The 23,732-nt window shown below is 42.0% G+C and overlaps 1 protein-coding gene across 4 annotated transcripts in view; it reads right to left on the bottom strand.

Moving 5' to 3' along the window:
• Nucleotides 1–6,611: 6,611 nt before the first annotated feature.
• Nucleotides 6,612–23,732, bottom strand: part of LOC142018390 (calcium-activated potassium channel subunit beta-2) — a 253,267-nt gene continuing 236,146 nt past the window's right edge. For all 4 annotated transcript variants that reach the window (XM_075004160.1, XM_075004163.1, XM_075004161.1 and 1 more), the window contains 2 exons: nt 20,938–21,133; nt 6,612–7,788 (listed from right to left, as the gene is read on the bottom strand). In XM_075004160.1, coding sequence (XP_074860261.1) covers nt 7,504–7,788; nt 20,938–21,133 — 481 coding nt within the window. In that variant the 3' untranslated portion in view covers nt 6,612–7,503. The remainder of the gene's footprint in view (nt 7,789–20,937; nt 21,134–23,732) is intronic.

The following is a 23,732-nucleotide window of genomic DNA, read 5'->3' as shown; positions in this document are numbered from 1 at the left end:
AATGTGAAAGATTAAAATAAAAGGTTTGTCTTTGTGCTGTTCTTGAACTGGAGGAGGCTAAAAGGAACTGGGAAAGTCAGATGTAGATTCATGAAGGGGTTTTGTAGTGGGCTGGGTATCAGTGATAGCATTCACCAGTGGTGGGGACAGAACACAGGTCTAAAGCAATGGCAGGGAATAAAGGGAGAATGGTCAAGAGGGCTAGAGAAGGGAGCAAGAAGCCCAAAGTGGTAGATTCCCATCTCTGCCATTAATTCATCGATTTTAAGGCCTGAAGGAACTATGATCATCGCATTCGACCTCCTGCATTACACAGGTCATCAGAGCTCAGCCATTAATTCCTGTCTCAGGACCATAAGGTGTATTCAAACTACAGCATCAGTTTCAGAATGGCATCCAGTTCCCACGTCATGTGATGGTGACCTCATCCTATCCTATGTCAGTCATGTTTGACTTCCAGTCTCTGTGGGATCTTGGCCACATTGCTCAAATGTTCAGTGCTTTAACTTGACTATGCGTGACACAGGCATAGTTAATACCCCCTGTTTCAGAGATGGGCTGTGAGATTTGATTAATTCATATTTGCAAGATATTTTGTGATCATCAGATGTACAGTACTATAGAAAAACCCATAGGAATTTAGGATTTGCCACATTGGCTCAGTTCAAATATTACAATTGTTAGGAATCCCTACTGATGGCTGAGCCCTCTTGGCCTATCACCATGTATTATACACTAGGTCCAAGAGCCTCCATTTAGGCTCAGTTTGTGGCTCAAGTCACTTGACTTCCTTTTGTTTCAGTTTTCCCATCTGTAAAATGGTGATGGTGGTACTGACTTCCTTCATATAGCACTTTGAGATCTACTGGTGAATAGTGCTATACAAGAGCTAAGGATTACATTTATTGTTAATGGTGCTATCTGGGTTGCACTAAAGCCAAGAGTAGGACCTCACACTAAAGGTATATCTGCACTACAATAGAAGACCTGCTGCTGGGTTGTGACAGCTGATTCAGCCTCTTGTGGCTTGGGCTGCAAACCTATCAAATGAAGTGTAGATGTTTGGTCTCAGGCTGGAGCCCCGTGAATCTTCTTGTTGATGTGCCTTGAGACTCGCAGCAACAATTCTTAGTTGTTACCATAGCAATGCATTGTGCATGCATTGCTGATACAGAAACCTATCCTGTTTATGGAAATCCTTCATGTTTGCAGAATTGACCCTGGCTTGTTGCTTACGGCACTGGGGCAGAGGTGCGGGAACCAGGGGACAGGGCAGGAGTGCTGCGGCACCCTAATGTTTTATATGGGTCCCAGCTACTGGCTTCATGCTCCAGGTCCCTGTTCCTAGCCCCACACTTGAGGCTCTGCTCTCAACCCTGTGCCTGCCTCCAGCTGTGTCCCATCACACCTCCTCTTACTACTGTCTGGGTCCCCCTCCAGAGACATGGCCCTACTCCTAGACCCAGCTCTGGAGTGGAGCAGAACGGGGTAGGAGGGGGACTGACTTTCAGCAGCTTCACTTTTAAATATATTCCAGTGCTACTGCTCTGGCCTGCAGAGGCTATGGCTCTGTATACCTCTAGATTTGCTAAAGGACACACCTGGCCAGGTCTGTGCTGTTACCACAACCTTGGACACGATTGGAATGGGTGTTACTGTGTTTTTTCCCAACAGGGCAGGTGTATTTTCAGTTGACTTTACAGTGTATCTCAGCTTTCAAGGCCTGCTGCTGGCATCAGCACAAAAATGCAGTATGAAAAGGCAATTGGAATTGTATGAGTGGGACTTAGCGGTACAAGCCATAAGGCCACTTACAAAGTGTAAGCTGAGTTGGCTGGCAGTGCAGATTGACTCCTCTGGTAGCTATTGACTGTTATGTATCTGTCCTGAAGACCCTCAGTGGGTGTCAGAGTATTTAACACAAGGCTCCCATACTGGGGGAGGGGTAGTTATTTCCTAGGGATGTGGCCACCCTTCTCACAGTGCAGCCCGGGAAGTAGGAAGCCAAAGAAGAAAGACTTTGTCACCACTGTTTGTATTATGGTAGCCCGGAGCGGGTACAACCAAGATCAGGCCACTGTTGTGCTGGGCAATGAAAATACACTCTCTGAGAAACTAACAACCTAAATCGACAAGATGGACAAAGAGTGGGAGGGTAAGCAGAGGCTAAGTAACTACCCTACGATTACCTCAGGTCTTAGCAGATCTGGGAATAGACTACAGGTCTCTTGCCTTCCAGACAAAAGCCCAAGTCATTAGCCCTTACAGCACGAGTGTTTTGGGTTTTAACTGCTGTTCTTGCCCAGAGATTTTAGAATTATTCTAGTTCATTTCCTCATGTTTGTCACCCAGTGGGGTACACAAGCTCAACCACTTCAAAGGGCCTGAACTCTGCTTTCTTCACACACTCGAAAGACCTGCGGCTTCATATGCTTGGACATTTTTCAAGGTTAAAAAGTCATTCAGACAGAGTCTGACTTTGTTTTGCTCTTTCTTAACAAATACTCCAGTGTCCTACTTTGGTGGCTTTAGTAACACTCTGTAAAACCAGCTGTAAGCAGCAGCAATCTGGCAGAATACTGCAGAAAGGTTTGCAGCACAGTTTGAAGGTTGGGTGTCAACAGCGAGGAAGTTGCACCTTACATAAACAATAATCATTATCATTGAAAGTCACTGGGAGTTAGGGTATGCCTATACTAGTGTTCCCTGGAGTGTGTGCACTTTGGCAGCCACCCAGGAGAGCTTTGGATGCTGCTCTGCTGATTTGCAGAGCACCCACAGCCACCCAGAGTGGGCAGCATGTGTTTCTGCTGGTGGTGCACATCCACATATGCCTTGGTGCACATAAAATTTATTCCCCCCATGGATGAAAAATATTAGAGGGAACACTGGTCAACACTATAAAATTATGCTGACCTACGTTAGGTCAATGTACAGCCACTGCAGTAATTAAGTCACTTCTGCTTATCCATGCCATGCTCTTTGTGCCAGCAATGCATGTCCTCACTAGGAGCACATATGCTAATTTAATTGTTAGCATGGGGCATTGTGGGGTGGCTTTTGAAAACCAGAGAGACAGTGGAGGTAAACAATGCAGTTTACACTGAGGCTGCTGAACTAACTCCAGTAGGTACCTATCTGTATCTTAGAGCATCTAAATACATTTGTAAATCTGGCTCCGTGTTTTTATACAGCAACTTCCAGTAGAGGCTCTCAGGTGCCTTGTGAGCAATAAATGTTTACCACACACCTTACAGGTGATCAGACTGGGGAACAAAGCAGTTACAAGATTTGATCATGATCAGTGGAAAAGCCAGGAACAGAACCTGTGAATGCCAATTGTCTCCTCTATCCACAAGATTGGGGTGCACTAAGAGGGGGTATGGCCCCCTCAGAGGAACAAGAAATTTTGTAAGAGGGGGCGCAGCATGATTGGCTGCTTGGTGTCCCTCTCATTAAAAATGCTGACATATGTTGCTGTTTTTATGTATGTATGTATTTACCTTTATATACTGGTTAATAAACTTTTACACTTTACAGACTTATATTCTTACATGTGCACAAAGGTGTTTTTTTTTCTATATGAACATAACCAAAATATCCATCAGTTTGGATTACATCAGACAGGTTGGCGGGGTTTGGTGTGTGTGCACACGCTAATTGCAGGGATGAAAAGTGAGGCTCAGTGTAAACAGTTTGCTCACCCATGCGCTAGATAGTATCAGTGAAGCTGTGTAGAAGGTCAATGGGGAAGTTCTGCTCTAACTGATCTCCCCAGAGTGATCTCAGTTTTTGTTCATGGGAAATGAGAAAGAGAGGGTAAAATGAGGTAAAGGGAGAAATAACTCAGGCAAATATTCTGACAAATTAATCTCTCCTCTGCAGCAAGCATTGTCTAATCTGTATTTGCAATGCTGACACTTCAGTTGGGGGGCTAATTGTGCCTGATAATTTCATTTAAATTATTGTTTTACCTCATTCTGTCCTATTACTCAAGTTATTTTGCTATCCCACGGATCTCTCTGTTAATGTCAACAAAATGATTACAGGCTGCATCAGCATCAAGATGTTTCACCCACAGGAACGCTGGTAAAATGTTTATGGCACAACATGTTGAAAAGTGCGTTTGATGTGTAAATGTCAGGTGTAATCAGCTTCTTGTCACTAGAAACAAAATGGCACAAACACAGCCCCTAAAATGTCACATACAGAACTAAAGAGCTACTCGATTGATGGCCATGTATATCATCATGTAAATGGCCTGCGTTTGTGTCAGTAATTTCCTCACGAAGCCTCTCGTTATTACAGCTATTTGCTAGATAGCATGGGACAGAATGTTTGATTTGCAATGATTTCAGTGGAGAGCGCTGAGCTCTTTCTCTGGCCTACGTAAAGCTGCTCAAGACAGGGAGGTTTGCAATTTAAGATAACAAATTTGAACACAAACCAGCCTATTTTACTACAGAAGCAAACATCAGCTTCTGAATTAATGAAAATACAAATACAAGTCTCCTGTGCCATGTTGCACTTTAGATACCTGCCAGAAGGCCTCTGCTCAGTGCCACAGGGGAGGTCCTAGCCTGGCTACCTCCTCGTTTTTGAACCCTTGTCTGACATGCTTTAATAATAATCATTAACACTTACACTCTGTAGTGTATTGTATATTTAAGCTACTGCTCAAATGCTGGCCAATGAATCCTTTCACTGTCCCTGGAAGGTAAGGTCAGCAGATATTATCCCTATTTGATAAGGAAACTGCAGCAGAGAGGTGAAGTGACTCATTCAAGGTCACACAGAAGGTCAGCAGAACTGGGGGCAGAGCTCAGGACTTCCTGACTTCCAGTCTAGTGCTCAGTCTTTGGCCACAGCACCTCCCAAACAGCTTTGCAAATGAACTGAAAAAGGGCTTCCTACCAGTCTGGGCCAAACAAGTGCCCCAGTTTCCTTCATCATTTCCACAACTGGAAGAATCCATGCTTGCCTTGCAGAGTCTTCGAACTCCAGCTATTGCATTTGTATTTACTTGGATTAGCAGTTGTATTCACTATTCGTCCTCCATCTGTTGTGATATTGTTAGGCACAGATGGCTCTTACCTGTAGCAGCTCCTATAATTCAGAGGCAATAGAGTTCTTTTTGCGGTTTTCCTGTTTACAAAACTGTGCCTGTAACTCTGAGGATTTTCCTCATCCCCTTTGGGGGCCACGCATCATACCTTTTTGCCATCTCTTAAGGCATCCTCAGTACAAGCAAGGCAACGTACCAGAAGAAACATTGCCCTACTTGCCTTTGATCTTGATTAAACTTTTGCATTGGACCATTAGGATTCTTTTCCGCCAGAGACTTCTATATCCATCTATTCTATGTTGGAGCTCTCTAGTGGGAGAAAATAAGACATGAATCAGATTTTCTGTCTGTGTACAAAATGATGTGTGTGATGAGTTCTTTGGGATTTAAACAAGACTTTCTGAAGAGGCAATAGAAGCTTCACTATTGTCAGTCTAAATAATGTGGAAGTAGCTCATATACTATGGTGAAGATCTGGACAAAACCCTTCAATAAATTAACAGATTTTACAAAGAAACTTCTGAAAACTCTCACATTATAGATGGTTGGCAAGCCTAGTTTTAAGATAAAGATGCTAAAAAAATTGCTGAAGCAATCCACTTAGGAATGGAAAAGGTATGAAATCCTGAAGATTTAATTTAATATTTTTATTACACATCTTGGAGCCCGGATTACACCTCCCATCAACAGGAATTTATTTGCCTAAGAAAAATCATACCATGGATTACAAGATTGTAGGTTAAATCCAATGTTGTGGACCCACTTTTACAGCTCAGACTACACTTGTACAATTTGTAAAAATCTTGTAACACCTTAAAGTTGTCAATACTATATTATGGAAGAATTAATTATATATGAATGAGCTAGACAGAAGATTCTGGGTTTTCTCCTTCTGCTATCTTTTTGGCAAAAAAGGGGAAAAAAGGTGGAATATCCTTTTGACTGTACCAGTAAACAATTTCCTAAAAATATTCTATAGTAAGTTCATGGAGTGGTCAGAGCAAGGCTGCCTCACATTTGTCCTTCAGGTTAGTTGCAAGGTAAAAAAAACGTTGAGACTGCAGACTATAACTTAACATGGAAAGTTGTGACAAAGAAAATAAAAATAAATTATGCCAAGGATGTGAACACAGAGAGCATGGAATTATATCGGTAAAGTCCTTGTTAAACATACATGACAGGTAGGACTACATATTAGTTTGAATCTCAAATTTTCCAATACCTCATATTACACCTGGACATTTTGGATCCAAAGTCACGTCAGCCAGCACTGCATTATAATCATAATTTCCAGAAATCTTATGATTATTGTATAACAATTCAATTAACAGATGTAATAAAGCGGAGATTTTTTTCAACCCAAATGTCACAGCAAGAGAGATCTCCATCTGATTGAAATGTCAGTGTGAATATTGGATAAGATCCGACATTGCAGCTCCTTGATGTTATGATCTTATCCAGGCTTTGAATGTGATAAATACATCATACTGATCACTTTCCAGTTAGAGACAAAAAAGTAACAATCAAGTTACAATACACAATTAGATATAATATAGCTTTTCTTTATATAGATATATATATATATAATCAAGTAAAAAAAGTTAAAATAGTTGGAAGTAAAAAATGAAAAAATAGCTGGTTGTGTTTTTGTTTTTCTTTACAGTGATATGATAGCAAATACAAGACAAATGCATAATAAACCTTTACATAAGGTGTCTGGTCCCATCTCCAGCAATAGGGCTCAGCTTGGAGTAGAAAATGAAATTGGTTGAATGGTCTTTGCTTTTGGCTGTAGCTTCTGTAGATAATGTGGTGTGAGAAAAATATACTGCAAATATCTATCTCCAAGGTGCTTTATAAAAGACATAAAACAAGACAGAGTGAAATTTTCCCCATTGCAGGGAGACCCAGTACATGCAAGCCCACTCAAGCTGTCAAAGCTTTATGCATCCATTCTGTACTCTCTTGCCATACAAAAGACCAGTTCTATACTCTTGTTTCTCTCATTCACCCCAAAGCCACACACTGCATGCCCTGAGGATCAAGTGGGACATAAGTGATGTGTGGGACTTTTTTTAGTCCTCTGCACAGGGGTGCATTTCCCCCTGAATGTTACACTGAAATGTTGATGTGTTCATTGATAAAGCTTGGCAAATGGTCACACCGAGCCCTATTTCGGCTGTAGAAAAGAAAGAAGTACTAGATCCAGCATAAAATAAGATCATATAGATAACCAACACAAACAGTATTTTTTTCTGTTGTCTGCATAATAATAACATCATATTTGCATATAGAACAGCTTTTGCATTATTGCTCTACTTATAAGAATATAGTCAGGAACTTATAACAGACTTACACATTACAAACTTAAGGTTCTTTGGTGAAGAATGGAAAAAACAGTATTTTAGTTGAAATGCATCTCAGGGAAGTTTTTGCTTTTATCTGTTTATCCTTTGGATTCTCTCACAGAGGAGGGAGAGGTATTGAGTCAGCTTTACCATGGCAACGATGGCCACCCCACCAATCATCATGCATGTTGGCCAGAAAAGTGAGTGGAACAGCACATTGTAACTGTAGAGTTTGGTTAATATCACATTCTTCTGAGTGCCTTCTGGATCGTAAAAGCATGAGAAGCGCTGGTACTTCCTGAAATTTTCCATTACAACATTCACAAGTGACATGGACTCTTCATAGTTCTTACCACACTTGGGGATGTAGGAACACTGGGAAGAAAGGAAAAGGAAAAGAAATGTATCTAACCAGATACTATTTCAGGTGACAAGCAGGAAAATCTCTGGCAGACTGTGCCTTTCATAAGACTTCAACACAAGTACACTAATAGTGAGAATAATAAAATAGTCACAGTCATGGTCACAGTTATATACTGAACAATATTTTACATTTTTATAGCAGGTCCCATCTGAGGAACTCAAAGTTATATACAAACTTTTGTGGAGTGATCCTCATCTTTCTTACCCTACCCTCTTACAGACACTTAGCCCCAGGGAGGGACACTAGAATGGAGCAAGCAGGCAGTATGGTAGTGGCCAAACCTTCCACATGAGCACAAACTGGGGACAGCAGAAAAACCTTTGGACACTTTCTTTTGGCACATCCATATAGGTGTCCCATAATTAGGGCTAGTGACTCGTCACATGGCCATAGGGCAATAATTTTTGATTTTGGTAAGGGGTTAAGGGCTGCACTTTTCTATGGAGAGAGTGTGGGGTCTGGGATGGAGGCTGGATGCAGAAGGGAGCTTGGGGTAGGTGACTGGGGTGCAGGATATTGTGCAGGGTAGAAGAGGGAGTTGGTTGAAAGAGGGAGCTACGATCTGGAGCAGGGGATTGAGGTCCAGGGTTCAGGAGGGGGTATGGGTGCAGGAGAGGATTCTGACCAGGGGAAGGGACATGGGAGCAGGTGCAGAGCCCCAGAGTGAGTTGGAATGTGGTGCCATAAGTGGACTCTGGCCAGAGGTGCTGAGTTGAGCAGCTCCTGGCCAGCAGCACTCTAAGGGAAGCCCCATCCCACTGGCTGTTCCATGTGGCTCTCTGCTCTGAGGGCAGGGGGAAAAGGCTTTGTATAGTCCCCCCCAGCAAAATATCTGAACCCCTATTGGCTGGCAACTGTACTGTTCCCATCCCCAGCAAAATCTCTCAACTCCCATTGGCCGGTTTCTGGCCAGTAGGAGATGAAGTACTTTGCTTGGGGCAGAGGCAGTGTGTGAAACTGGCCGATAGGAACTGGGAGATTTTGCGAGAGATGGGAGAACACCTGAAGCTCTCCCATCTCTGCAGCTATAGGGGCCAGCCACAGGCCAGACTAAATGGTTTGGCTGACCACATCTAGCCCACAGGTTGTATTTTGCCTGCCCTTGTCATAGAGTGATCATGGGTTCCACGAGTGATTCGGCCAGTGGGTAGCTCTCTTGCAGACCCCTCTCTGCACTGCTACATCTGTCTGCCCTGCGAGGACAACTGTCAGGCTATGCCTGCACTAGAAGCATCTGTCGACAGCAGTTACTGTCGACAGGGAAATCTCAATGGAACATCTGTCAGCAGATTGCACCTACACACAACTTGCTCTGTCGACAGAGAACTGCCAGACTGCACCACCGTCTGGTGCCAGAAAGCAGAATGGCAGCTCTGCAAAGAGGGCTGCCCAGCAACCAGAAGCCCCTCTGTCGACAGAAGTGCCTACACTGAACTTCTGTCGACAGTACTCGGTCGACAGATTGTTATGCCTCAAATTTTTGAGGGATAATACTGTCGAGGCAAATACAGAGTTCTGTCTAGAATCTGTCGACAGAATGCTTTAAGTGTGCAGATTCTCCCTGAATTATGTTGACAGAGGTCCCCTTCTTTGGGCAAAACTCTCTAGTGTAGACCCAGCCTCAATTTCTTTAAGTTATTTGTTTAATTTTATCAAGTGAGATTTGCAAAGGAAAAGATATTTTGATTAAATTAATGTGACCTGTGACAGCTGAGATTTTTAAATATAGAAACTTCAGAAACTCCCCCTGCTTTTTTTTTTTTTTTATGGCCATGCCAGGGTTTTCCATACTGCAACAAACCTCCAGCCCTAATAACAATCCATAGATTTAACCTTGTGGCAGGATTTGATTGATTCATTGGCAAGTTTATTAGCTGAGAATCTGACTTCCAGTGCAGCAAAGTGGCTGGATGGCATTAGCAGACTGCAGCATTAAGGATACAGCATGTCAGCACTTCCATTATGAATATTTCATAGAGCAATAGGAATTAGAGATGGAAAAGACCAGAGAGGTTGCATCTCATCCTTCTTACTGCTAGAGCAGGATTGTTCCTTCCAGCTTTGCCTGCCCGCCTTAAACATCCAAAGCCACAAGGTTTATCCCACTTCCCAAGAGAACCTAGAACACAACCTGACAGGCTGCACTGTAAGGAAATGTTTCATCCAGGTCAGCCTGAGTTTTCCTTTATATCCCACTGCTTCAAGTTGCAAATGTTACCCCAGCATTTCTAGCTCCTCTGGTTTCATTGCAAATCGCATAATATCCAGGTTTTGTTCTGAAGGCCCCTGAGCTGGATTCCTGTGATTAGGTGAACATTTGAGCTCTCGCTGTGTTTTTAAAAGTTAATTTCTGGCCCTCATGATTATGGAGAAAGGGCTGAATGAATGACCCAAGCGCAACCTAAAGGTTCAAAAAGCAGATAGGGAAGAAAAAGAACCCCACATTTATTTTTATTAAAAATCTGATGATTTTTAAACTAGTCTGATGTGTTTGGGGGCCTGTTTTAGAACAACTGAGGTTAGAAACACTGGAGTTCCTTTATACCATTCCCAGTAATCCCTTTGCATGCTTTGTGTTTACAGTATTGTGTGAGCATGTTCACCGCCCCCAACCTAAGTGCAAATGGAGCCAAGACATATAGTCCATATTTAGCCTTTTTAATATTATTAGTCCCTTGCATCGTGGGTCAATTCTGTATAGTTAGCCAAGGCTCAATTGTACTTTTCCAGTTTAAGTTGTGGGAGAGGTGGGGTATAGCTGCATCAACACCTGTGGAAAAACTCTAGGACAGGGGTTCCCATTCTTTTCACCAGTTACCCAATCACCACCCCCACCCCAACCATTAAAGCCAATTCTTGACACTAGGTACACTTCATCAAATGAAAAAAGGAAACCACAACATAGCTTTTTTGGACAACAATTAATACCATTATTGGAAGATATTTAATTTAAAAATAATAATAGACTAACTTTGTAATTTATTTTAAACTTATTTTTATTTATCTTTTTTTTCCCCATGGACCCCCTGCCCTACTCTGGGATCTCAGGCTGGGAACCACTGCTCTAGGATGTAATAGCATCCCAGAAGAGTTCCAATTCCTTCCCTGCTATGGCCTTTGGCCACAGGTCACTGCTGACTACTTCTGAGCTGTGGAGAAATGAGGGTATTAAGCAAGGCTCTGCTCATTCTCTGCCCTTTTCACCCATTTCCCCTCCACTTGCATAGGTAAGAATTAGCGGGCCCAGAGGTCCAGATCCACACAGGGGTTTAGAAACCAATCTCCCATTGGAAGGATCTGGACAATAGTACTAATGCTGAAGTGATTAAATATTCTAAGAATCCCAGACTATTAGTATTCAGACGAATTACAACACCCAACTCTAAGAAGTCTTTTGATACCAGGGATCATAGACATACCAACCTAACCTAGACTATTGAAGCCAAGATGATTTTCAAACACTTAGCATCCCAAGAAAAAGTGCTAGGATACTGATATAGCCTATACCTGTCATCCCTAGACCCTAGTAGTAGGAAGGCTTTTATCTGTGCCAGGGCCTTATATATGCTGTACAAGTCATTGATGCTTGTTATCCTAGGTGCTAAGTGCCAGGGTGACTCAGAAGGCCTGTTCAAAATCCTCAGCACTGAGTGGTCTGACAGTTTGCATTACCCATTACCTCAGGTTCTGTGTACTTGGGTGCTTTACAATCCCTCACTAATGGCAGATTCCTCAAGTGACAGTGTCTGTTAAACTGTGGTATTGGTTCATCTTTCTAGCAAGCAGTCTCAGGGCAGAGCTGTAGAACAAGGTAGTGGTCAGAATTGTCTTTTGCTGATGGAGGTTGTTATGCATAGGATTACATGTTCTGGACAGACCCGTGTCTGGAAAACTACTCCTCATACATCTGTCCAAAGCCACTAACCTATTAAATGGGTAAGGTAGATGCTGGCAATGAAGTGTTACAAAACTGTTGTGAATGAGAAGTTGCCTTATTTGGTCAGATGTTCATGTTATTTATTATTATAGCTTGTAATTAAATCTATGGCATGTATAAGACTTTTATCAAGCCTCCTTAATTTCAATCACTTGTAATATTAGAAATGTCTAGATATAAGTCTGGGTTTCTGAGCAGCCAAATATATTCCAGGTAGCCATAACAAAATTGACAGGGCACATAAGAGAACTCTTCTAATCTTCAATTGAAATAGACCCAAAATAAACATCTACTTTTCCAAATTCAAAAAGTAGTTTGTTTTGAACTTTCCACCCCTTTATTTTTAATATTTACTTGTTTGTGTTTAAAGAGCATGAGAATAGCAATTCTTGTGGTGCTCTTAACGTGTTCACATGCAGAACAAACTGGCAAGAACTTACTGTTGCAAGATTTGTTGTCCAACTTTTAGGACTCAAAACTTTGGAGAATTCGGACCAGCTTTCAGATTTCTGAATGTGTCTCCAAACTGGAGAACTAAATCAGGGGCAAAAATCTGCTTTCACTCCACCACTTCTGAATTTGTGTTACTCCTGATTTGCATCAATGTATAGGAGAGAGCTGTTAGGAGCCCTATTAAGTAACAAAACCTCACAATCTCTGTGAAATAGGCAAAAGATTTACAGTCATTGATATTACCCTAAACAAGGAGTATTTCCATTTATGCTAGTGGATTTACACTAATGAAAAACTGGTGTCTCTCCAGCCCATAATTTTGGACAAAAAGAAAGGGCACCAGGCAGTGGAACTTGCAGACTGTAAAGGCAGTTGAAATGCCATTGCTGTATGCAGAATTCAGCATGGACACTATTGTAAAATGATTCTGCTTGTCTAAAATGTGGTCTGGGAATGGTAATGATCATATGTTCTGGTCAGGACTTCAGTTTATTTCTTAGCCACATAAGAGAAGAGAGGTATGCAGTATAGCACATAGAGCAGAACATTTCCTCTTTGACACTGATCAATAATTCCTACAAAACTCTTAGTGATCTGAGGTGGGACAATGGGAAGACTGGAACACAGACAGCTCACTTGTACTGTTTTTTCCCCAGTGCTCATACATCAGCAGGTTTCAAGGTAACCGAACTTTTTGTGGGTACTTGCTAGATCCCATTATCATTTCTGACTAACAGCTGATTCAGAACTTCAGAGCCAATAGCAATCTTGGATTGCAGCAGAACTTGGAGAAACTTCATCAGAGTGGGTGGACTTTTTGCTCTCCTACCACTCTGCTGGTCATGTTCGGCATTTAGCCAGATGTTCCCTATAGGAAGAGGTGTGGTGTGAAGGAGAGAAGGGAGGGATGTGTAGGCTAATAGGAATGGCAGCTTCAAGTTAGAATTCTGAGGAACTTCTACAGCCTCTTCTATAATAACAGAGGAAGCCGTGCTAGTCTATATCCTATCAAAACAAAAAAGCAGTCCAGTAGCACTTTAAAGACTAACAAAATAATTTATTAGGTAATGAGCTTTCGTGGGACAGACCCACTTCTTCAGATCATAGCCAGACCAGAACAGACTCAATATTTAAGGCACAGAGAACCAAAACGTAGTAATCAAGATTGACAAATCAGAAAAATTATCATCAAGGTGAGCAAATCAGACAGCAGAGGAGGTTCAACAAGATAGACCCCATCATCTATTCTCAGCTTGGAGACTATAATGACAGTGCATGTAACAATGACCGATACCCAGTGTCTGTTCTCATCATTTGTGCTCCATGGATGTAACAGAGAAAAAGAATTACACTCATGTCAAGAGAAATCAGAATCAAGCCTTTCCAACTACTTTAGGCACTGCAACATTTCCAAGGGGGTAACAGAATGACTCGGCAGTTTGCATAGAAGAGACTTCTGATCCTATTTACTTTCCCCAGAGGCTGCTAGCAGCTGACAGTTGAGAAGAGAATATAGCAGCTAAGCTGCTATTGTTGCAATATTGACAAGGGGCTAGGCAATGGTCTTAAAGGCTAGAAGTAAAATATGCACAGGGAGAAGAATGAAAAAATCTTGTGTGCACTTCTGGGGGAGATTAAAATAGCTCAATCAGCACCCATTTACTCTTGTTGATTCTGACGAGAAACTGACAGGAGTGCATTACATATCTCATCACAAATTGCATAAATTCCTTCCCTTAACCTTTTGGGAAGACAGCTCTTTTAGATAGTGAGTCTTATAGAGTAATCATTATTTAAAATCAAAGTGCATTTTGCTCAGCTGGAGCTAGTGAGAGAAATGGAGAGCTTGGCGGCCGACACTGCAGTGTGGGTGTGTGGTGGGGGTGTGCATTGAGCTGGAAAGATTATGCAGGTTTCGGCTGACCTTTTGAAGGTCACTTGTGCTGACCTTCCAGAATGTAAGTGCAGCTCTTTTCATAGGGTTGTCAGTAATGTCTTGAATCAGCAGCATGCTTTGTTGTGGGTGGGTAGGAGGTGAATCTTAGCAATATGATGAGGTGGAAGGAAATTGACCACGAGCACCCTGGTGGCACATGCAAAAATCAAGCGCTCTGCTGCACTCTTCCCCTCTTCTGTGCATGAGGCCACTCTCTAGCTTGTTGAATGGATGGTGGCTTGTCATGTTTAGCAGTGGGGAATTCTCATCAGCTATTCCTAGCTTGCCTCTCACAGTGGCAGCTGGGCATATTATTTCTTGCTAGGTGTTTGCAGAGGAGGTTATAAATACAAAAGAAAAATGACGTAAGAGTAGCTAAGGAATTAGAGCTAACAAAGGGCATGCTCCTCCATTTCAGAACCAAAGCTAGTATCAGAAACATGAAGACTATTGCACATGGGGTGAAGTGGCTAAGGATGCTGTGGTTCCTGAACACACAGTGGCTTGTATTTTTCCTAGTCTGAGGGACTAGTGTCCAATTGAAATTATGGTATGCCCTCAGCTACCAGTGATGGAAATTAATGCTGTTTGTGACTGGAAAGCTGGTCATGCCAGCTCCTCTGGAGTGTACAGGAGTGTCTTCTAGTCTTGGTGGTTCATAAGAGAAAAGCTCTTCATTGGGCCATTCAGCACCCAAGATGAACACTGGAGAGAGAGTATGCTCTAATAGTGAGGGCATCAATCTGGGAATCAGAAAACTAGGTTGTAACATTGTGATTTGGGCAAGTCACTGAACTTCTCCAGCTCTAACATGGATATAATGATGCTTTGATATCCAGGGATGCAGTCTAAATATGAATATTATGTAACGTTGATTTCTTCAGCACTAAAGGGAAGAAAGAAGTGGGTTTATGCCTGCTGTAGGGGGAGAGTCAACACAACTTTTGCAAACAGACATCCTGCCTCACTGCTCTATTTGTCCAAATGGAAGGACACCAGTTTTTCATTAATGGAAATACTCTTTGTTTAGGGTGATATAAATTACTCTGTGTATCCAATGCCTATTTCATAGAGATTGATCTATTTGAGTTATTTGAGAAGTTTACAAACATGGACAAAGATGATTGATTGTATATAGGTTTCTTAATTTTCAGGAAAGTCTTTGATAAGTTTTCTCAACAAAGTTTTCTAAGTAGGCTGTCATGGGATAAGAGGGGAGGTTCTCTGATGGATCACTAACTGATTTAAAGATAGGAAAGAAAGGGTTGGGATAAATGTTAAGTTTTCACAGTGGAGAGATTACAGTGATAAATAGCAGGGGTCCACAAGAATCTGTGTTGGAACCAGTGCTTTTCAACATATTCATTAACAATCTGGAACAAAGGGGCATGCAGTGTAGTTACAAAGTTTGCAGACGAAATAAAACTACTCAAGATAGTTAAACCCAAAGCAGACTGAGTACAAAAAGGATCTTATAGAACTGAGTGACTAAGCAACAAAATGATAGATGAAAATCAGTGTTGATAAATGCAAAGCTATGCACACTGGAAAACATAGTCCCAACTATACATACATAATTATGGGCTCTGAATTATTATAACCACTCAAGGAAAAGATCTTGGATAATTGATAGTTCTCTGAAAACATCTGCTCAATGTGCTGTGGCTGTCAAGAAAGCTAAGTGTGTTAGGTTAGATCTGAAGAAGTGGTTCTGTCCCACGAAAGCTCATTACCTAATAAATTATGCTGTCAGTCTTTAGAGTGCCACAGGACTGATTTTTTTGTTTTGTGAAGGTGCAGACTAACACGGCTACCTCTCTGTGATTATTCACCATGTTAGGAAGCATTAAGTAAGGGAGAGATAAAAAGACAGAAAATATCATAATTCCACTGTACAAATCCATGATACATCCACATTTTGAATGCTGTGTGCAGTTCTGGTCACCCCACTTCAGAAATAATATATTAGAATTGAAGAAGGTGCAGAGAAGGACAACAAACATGAGTAGGAGTATGGAACAGCTTCTGTATGAGGAGAGGTTAAAAAGACTGGGACTGGTTGGAAAAGAGACAACTAAGAAGGGATGTAATGGAAAGCTACAAAATCATGACTGGTTCAGAAAAAATGTTATTTACTCTCTCAAGTAGCACACAAATGAGAAGTCACCTACTGAAATTAATGGGCAGATTTATAACAAAGATAAGGAAGTATTTCTTCACACAATACAGTCAACCCATGGAACTCATTGTTGGAGATGTTGTGAAGGTCGAAAGCATAAGTGAGTTCAAAAAAGGACTACATAAATTCATGGAGAAATAAGCCCAAGAATAGCTATAAGCTAAGGTGGTGAGAGACACAATCCCATGACTGGGGTGTCACTGGTGTCTCTCACTGCTAGATGCTTGGATTTGATGAGAGGGGTGTATCACTGTATAATTCTCCTTTGCCATTCATTCTCTCTGAAGCACTGTGCATTGGCTTTTGTTGAAAGACAGGACAATTGGCTAGATGGACCATTGGTCTGAACCAATATAATCATTCTTATGAGAGGACAGACAGGTCTACACTTAATATGTAGGTTGATAGAGTCACTCCTTGAGTGAGGTAGCTATCTCAACCAGTGGGGCCGACAGCCACTGTGGGTCCCAGGGCAATGGGCAAGTGGGGGCCCAGCTCTGTGCCCTGGAAGGGGCAGGGCCTAAGGCAGTCAGCAGTGGTGCCCTTTTCTCACACCATGCAGAGTGGTGCAGCAGCACTGCTGGCATTTCAAAGAGGCCCAGGGCAATTGCCCCTTTTCCTCTCTGCCCCACTTTGGTGGGCCTAATCTCAACCTAAACCTAGTCCATCTATGCAAGTGTCTTGACAGAAGCATGCTTCCACTGTTGCCTGGGGAGGCGATGTTCCTACAGTGCTGGAAAAACCTTTCTGTCAAAATAGGCTTTATCTTCATTACAGGTCTATGCTGGCATAGGCTCCACAGTGCGGACATGGCCAGCATGCCTAGTATGTCTTGTGTGTATAGCATAGCATTGTACCTTGGGACCCATACAGCCTTCTGTATAGTGCATCTCAATACCACAATGACTCAGTGTACCCGTCTGGCCACTACAGGACCAGACTCTCGTTTCTGTACTTTCCTGTTGTCCGGTTTGAGGTTTTAGTGTCTCTGCACAGACTGATGACAAAGGAGGGATGAAAATGAAGCAGTTACGGATCACTAGGTAAGATTCACAGTTATACACTAATGGCATGTGCCACCATGACCCTGACCTCTACTCTAACTGCTGTGACCCTCACAGCTGTCAGCACAGCAGGGGGGGTGCATACGCTCATTGAGGCCTGAATAACAGCCACAGAGCTGTGATGAGGAGATGACGGCTAGCCAAGATTTGTTTTGCTGATTTGAGTGTGCTGAAACTTGAAGTCTACGTTAATTCCATCAAGGTTCAGGATGTCAGCTATTTTATAAATATTATTATTATTAAAGGCCAGGTCTCATTTGATAAAAGATTTGGATTCAGGTCACATAACCACCAGGAACCAAAAACCCTAGGAATTCTCCTGAGAGAAAGCTTAACCTCTAAACCAACCTTGGGTTCAGGAAGTATTAACTGTGCCTACATTAGATTAAAGGTAGACTGTGTTTGGGAGAATTTCAGTGTAGACTTAGGCAAACAAAAGCCTTCAGACAGAGTTTGGAGATTTATACAGAATCCTTTGATTTGTTGATATACATTATAGGACCAAAGTTGATTGGCATTGCAGTAATCAAAATACAAAATGGATTTCACAGGTGTTTGCTTATACACCATCAGCAAACCCAGTTTCTGCTGTTTACTGGCTCAACTTTTCTCTAAGAACCGTATTTTGAAAATACTGTTGTATAGAGAATTGGAAGCTGCTGAACATTACAACAGAAACAAGGAAGGGACATTATCTTTTATTTTACAATTTGATTTCATAGGAACTTGTATCCCAGCTCTAAGAGTTAATTATCCAACCGAATAACTGGCCTTGTGAAATCGTTAAATGCTTTGACTAACTTCAATATCATTTCATTTTAATACGTGAACGTAATTTGGTTGGCTGAACTGCTGCCTGGAATAGAAACACAATGGATAAAATTCACCCAGGTGTAACTGAGTGGGACGCAATTGCAGTTCAGCAGAAAGTGGGTTTTTGTTAGTGTCCAGGTGCATATGATCTGGGGTGTAATGGAGGTCCCTGTGATCATTTTAACTGAATCCTTGAGTAACCACAGGTGGAAAATTGAGCTTGAAATAATTTGGGCAAATAATGGTAGATGCCAAGATGAAAGGCAGCTCCTAAAGCTGTGACCCTCAATGCCCTGCTAGACGAAGAACACAAACCGCCACCTGCAGATAGTCACTCACTGCAGTCAGAAACAGTAACAAGCCCTGATACACACAGGAATGAGTCACTAGCACAAATGTAATGAGGGGGAGATATTCATGATAGTCACTTGAATGTATTTGCTCTGGCTTAGTCCCACTGGATTAAGTTTACTCTAGATTTGCAAGTATCAGAGGGGTAGCTGAGTTAGTCTGTATCTTCAAAAATAACAAGAAGTCCTTTTGCACCTTATAGACTAACATATTTTAGAGCATAGGCTTTTGTGGGCAAAGATCCCCTTCTTCGTCCACGAAAAGACTATGCTCCAAAATATCTGTTAGTCTATAATGTGCCACAGGATTTCTTGTTGTTCTGGATTTACAGTACTGCAGAGAACATTTTTTCCCTTCAGAATTTTAAAAATAATGTAAATTTTAATAATTTCAGATGTTACTAAAAAGTCTTCAAATTACAAGCTACTGACTTTCATAAACGGGTGCCTGAGGTACATCCTTCACATCAAATGGCAAGACTTTGTCAAAATGAGGAGCTTTGGAACAGAGCAGGACAAGAACCACTTGATATTCAAATCAAGAGAAGAAAGTGGGGATGGCTAGGCCACACTCTCAGAAAACCGTCATCCAGCATAGCCTGTCAAACTCTCAAATGGAACCTGCAACGAAACCACAAAAGAGGAAGACCTTGGACAACATGAAGAAGATCTACTGAGACTGAAGGACAACAATGGGGGTACTCCTGGAGTCAACTAGAAGTTTTATCCCAAGACAGAGTGAAGTAGAAGAGATTTGCAGATGACCTATGCTCCACTCAGAGTACAAGGGTTTAAGTAAGTAGTAAGTATTAGTCATACAGGTAAGGAGAGCTGATCTGATATGAATGGAGCTACAACAGCTGAGAATGTGGGCTGTTATTGATATGATTTTTAGCATGACAATATCCCTTCAATACCACTTCAGCATCTTCCTGGCAGCCAGGAGATCAAATTGCACACCTTGGTCCATAGCTCTCCCGACCTCAACTGGGCTGCATCTATGAAAGAGAGAGTAGAATTTGACTATCATGTCCAAGATGGAGATACGTCTATTGTTAACTACAGAGCTCTCCCTGGCCCTCTGTTGCCATCCTAGATAGATTTAGTTCCACACTGAGAAGCCACTTCTAATCTCACTACTATGGATGCTGTATTTATTTTGTTATGAGTTTTAGTATATAAAGCACAACCATTCCAAAAAACAACAAGCAGTCCCATGGCACCTTTGACTGCTTGTTTTTCAAGTTACAGACTAACATGGCTGCCCCTGTGAGACTTCATACCAAAAATGTGCCTCAGTATTCTAAGTGAGCTGTGCACAAGTCAATGTGACAGACACCCGGGGGAGAGTGTGTGTCAAAGTCCCTGCCCATATTGGCAAAAGCAGGGGAGGACTGACACCAAATAACAGCATCTCCCAGGAGGCGCTCTGCCTCTGGCAGGCCCAAATACTGCAGGAGGGACACAACAGTGTCTGTGTTATGTCATTCTAACGGGGTGGGGGGGAGTGTGTAGTTGCTCTGACCACCCACTCCCTAACTACTCACTCCAGGCCAGGATTTGGGAAGATCCTGCATGGTGACACTAACGTTTTGTCGATGCTTCCTTTTTAAGCCTGCAGGTGCAAGCTTTCCACCCTAGTTTGCCAGCCAGCAGGGTTCATACTAGGACTCTAAAAATAGCTGGGTAGATAGACCTTTGAAGTCAGCTTGTGCTGGACTCTGGGCTCTGAAGCTCTGCCCCCTCCCTAAGCTTCGGAGCCTGATCTGCAACTTCAAAGATCTGTTGACTTGGCATGGGAAGCTCACTCCTATGGATTCCAAAATGCTGTACAGACATACCCTGACCTGCCCAGATAACACAGCCTGTACTGCCAGAGTACCAGGGAGAACCATAGGGTCTGGTCTGTCTGTTTACCGAAGCTCTAGGACATAGTTCCCCTATAATCATTGCACTCTGTTCACTACCATTAGAGACTGTACATATGCCAACCTCTCTACTAATTCTACTCTACAGCTTCTCTCTCTTCTGGGGTCCTAACACTCCTGTTGGTGCATGAATCTCCTAGGCCTAGGGAGCCTGAGGACTGAGGGTGTATCTCACTCCTTCACAGGAGCTCACAAGTTAGGAGGGAATGTCTGTGCAGAATGAATCTCACTCGATCCCACAGCAATTCAACAGAAGAGTTCAGCCAACAAAGCTGATTCGGCTGCCCCAGCTGAACATTTATGCTGGAGGACTACAGATCTATTGGAAGACATAAGGCAGGAGCTGAAAGTCATGTGTACCTTAATATGGAATATGGATACTGCAGAATGAACAGTCCTCTTGAATTCCAGCTAAGATGGAATTTGCTCCCTGTTCTTACCTCAGAATTAATTTTCATTGTCTCTTCGGTGTGGTAAAGTAGGAGCTTTTGCCCAGAAGAAGTTAAGTTCACATACACCTGCAGGCAGGGGTACTGAGAAATCTTCCAGCAGTCTGGACCGCAGCTAAATGAGCAGTTAAATGTTTCTGTGATGGACGCATTGAGGAGTGTGCACTGAGCCTCTTCTGTCCAAACACTAGGTAGAAAAGAGGCAGATTAGGAAAACCATGGCAAAAATGGGCAGTAAAGTAGAAAACAGAGCCAGGTGTTACCTTCATGGATATGATGCTATAAGTCTTTTAGGGGAGAAGCTCTTCCATAAGACTGTTGCTTACAGGCTGAACTTATATTCTCACTATAGCTCATCCATCAAAAAATGATTATTTGGTAGCATGTGAAGTTCATGTCTCAGGAATGCTAATATAGTGGCTTCACATGCATATAATGGTGGGTTGTTGATGGGTTGGTGGCAGTGGGCATTTAACCTGGTCTCTTAACCAAGGCTCTAACAGACCAATCAATCTTTAGTGGGATAAGCCAGCACTAGAGGGAGACAGAGCACCACGCTGACTAGTCATGAAGTCATGTCTTACATTCTTCCATCGACAAAAAGCCAAGACGAACTTTTAGTTTAGAGAATATCTATTGAAGATTAAAGGGAACAAAGAAAGTTAAAGCATGCCATGGAGAGAGCCTGGTCAGCATGACTCACTCTTTAATGGCAGCCATCTTGAATTAACTCTCAGGGTGTATGCTTGAAGGCAGAGTAGGAGAACCAATTCACAATTAAATGTGAAGTTGTTAGACACATGGTACTATATGGCCCTACACCATCCCATGAAATTCTACTTGTCAGAATACTTTTTCTTCTGGTACAGGTCTCAGTAGGTTTTGAAATAGAAGATAAATCACCTCGAGAAATCGTTGTGGAGAAATTCTGCCCTATCTTGGGTACTTAAGAGGTCAAAAGGAAGTGATGTACTCATCTGACCTCCCACGCCTCGGGGACTGTCTCACAAAGCTGATCTCTACGGAGATGGAAATGAGAAAATACAAATCTATAACTAGGGCCATATAGGGACAAAGGTCACTGGACTGTCAGAGCTGAGCTATTCAAGAAACTCCATTCTTGTCCAGGGGTGGGTGGAGTGTGGTGTGGTGGGGGCCGGGCTCTCACATTGGCCTTTTCTTTGAACACTGCTGGAATGCCCAAAATGTTCTGGTGATTTTCACTCTTACACTGCAAAGGCTCTCTTATCTTTCTGCTACAGTAAGGCTGGGACATAGCTCCTTCCAGAACAGTCTTCCTGCTATGCAGTCAACACTGCTTTCTCCTATCACAGAATAGTCACAGTCTCAGCAAGTTGTGGCCCCAGTAAGAGAATGAGGACTTGTCTAAACAGGGACACTCAGGAAAGTTAATCTTACTAACTAACTGGTGAAAAGATTATACACTATATGATTTTAAATGATCTCCTGGACAAATTTTGTAGCAAGTATTTTGCTTTGGTAAGATTTATAATTTTAGGTTCCATGTATTAAAAAAGGTTGATAACAAAAGTTCAATTATGGCATGATCATTGTGTTAATAAATGTTTATGAAAAAAGCATAGAATTCTCACCCCTCAGGGTAATATGTATATTGGTGGTTGGGAATTTCTCTTTAAGGGGCATGGCCTAATGGCTATCATCAGAGAAATGACAGAGACTCCTTAGAGCTATTCCTGGCTCCTTCACTTTTACATCTCCCTACCTTATTTTATTCATGTATGAAAAGGGCTTATAACTGCACCCATCTCACAGCTGAGTTTTGAGGCTTAGCTAATTAATGCCTTCAAAGTGCTTTGATATCCTTGGAAAATATGTCCTAGAGCTGACAACATAACTGATCTTTCCAAAAAGGCAATGTTGACATTAACAGCCTACATAATTGGCAGTGCTATTACTAAGGAAGTTTGGGAGAGAGTGATTTTGAAATGTAAATACTCTTGGATGTTTAAACAGGCTCGTTCTTTGTCTCTAAAGTTTAAAATCTGTCTGGATTTAAAAAGAGTGAATATTTTGTGCCTTGGAATAAGATACAGGAAAAGTAATCCCCATGCATCAGTGCTCATTCTGAGCATTGCAGAGGTCAGGAAGGCACTATTTTCTTCTGGTATCACATTACACAACTGATGTTTCCCCTGCTTCCTCTGAAGGATCAGGTACAGGCCATTGCCAGAGGACTTGTTTGACTAATGTTCCAATCCAGAATGGTGCATTCTTTGTTACCATGTTTTCATGGGAAAAACTCTTGTCATGAATGAATGCCTGTAAAGGGTTAAACTCAGAAAAAGAGGGGTTCTTTGTGGGGTGCAGCCATGTGAGCCAATGGGAACAAAGATAAATATTTTTTGAATTGAAAACAGTTGCCTGCTGAGAGAGGGTCTTTCTCTATGTGGCTGAGGCAGAGAAATACACACCAAGATGGATCTTAAACAGGCTTAATTCAGTAAATATCCTTGACACATCATAATCAGCACATAGATATGTAAACAGAAGAAAATGTTTAGTTAGACATGATGAGGTTATTTTTATTTTGGGTTTGGAGTGGGTCTTTTCAGGCAAGTTGATGATTTTTCTCCTGTACTCTGTAACTTCTAAGCTGACTCCCAGGGAAATAATTCTCTGTGTTTTAACCTTAATGGGTTTATTTGCTGTTACTTACATCCAACAGCCAAGTATGCTTATTTACTTTGTTGATATTTTTCATCTTTTGTTTTGTTAATAAATTTCTTTTTCTTAAGGCAATAATT

This window comes from Carettochelys insculpta, chromosome 10 (assembly GCF_033958435.1).
Source record: "Carettochelys insculpta isolate YL-2023 chromosome 10, ASM3395843v1, whole genome shotgun sequence".
NCBI lineage: Eukaryota > Metazoa > Chordata > Testudines > Carettochelyidae > Carettochelys > Carettochelys insculpta.
Note: the sequence above shows the minus strand (reverse complement) of the source record. Positions and strands in the feature narration are given on the sequence as shown.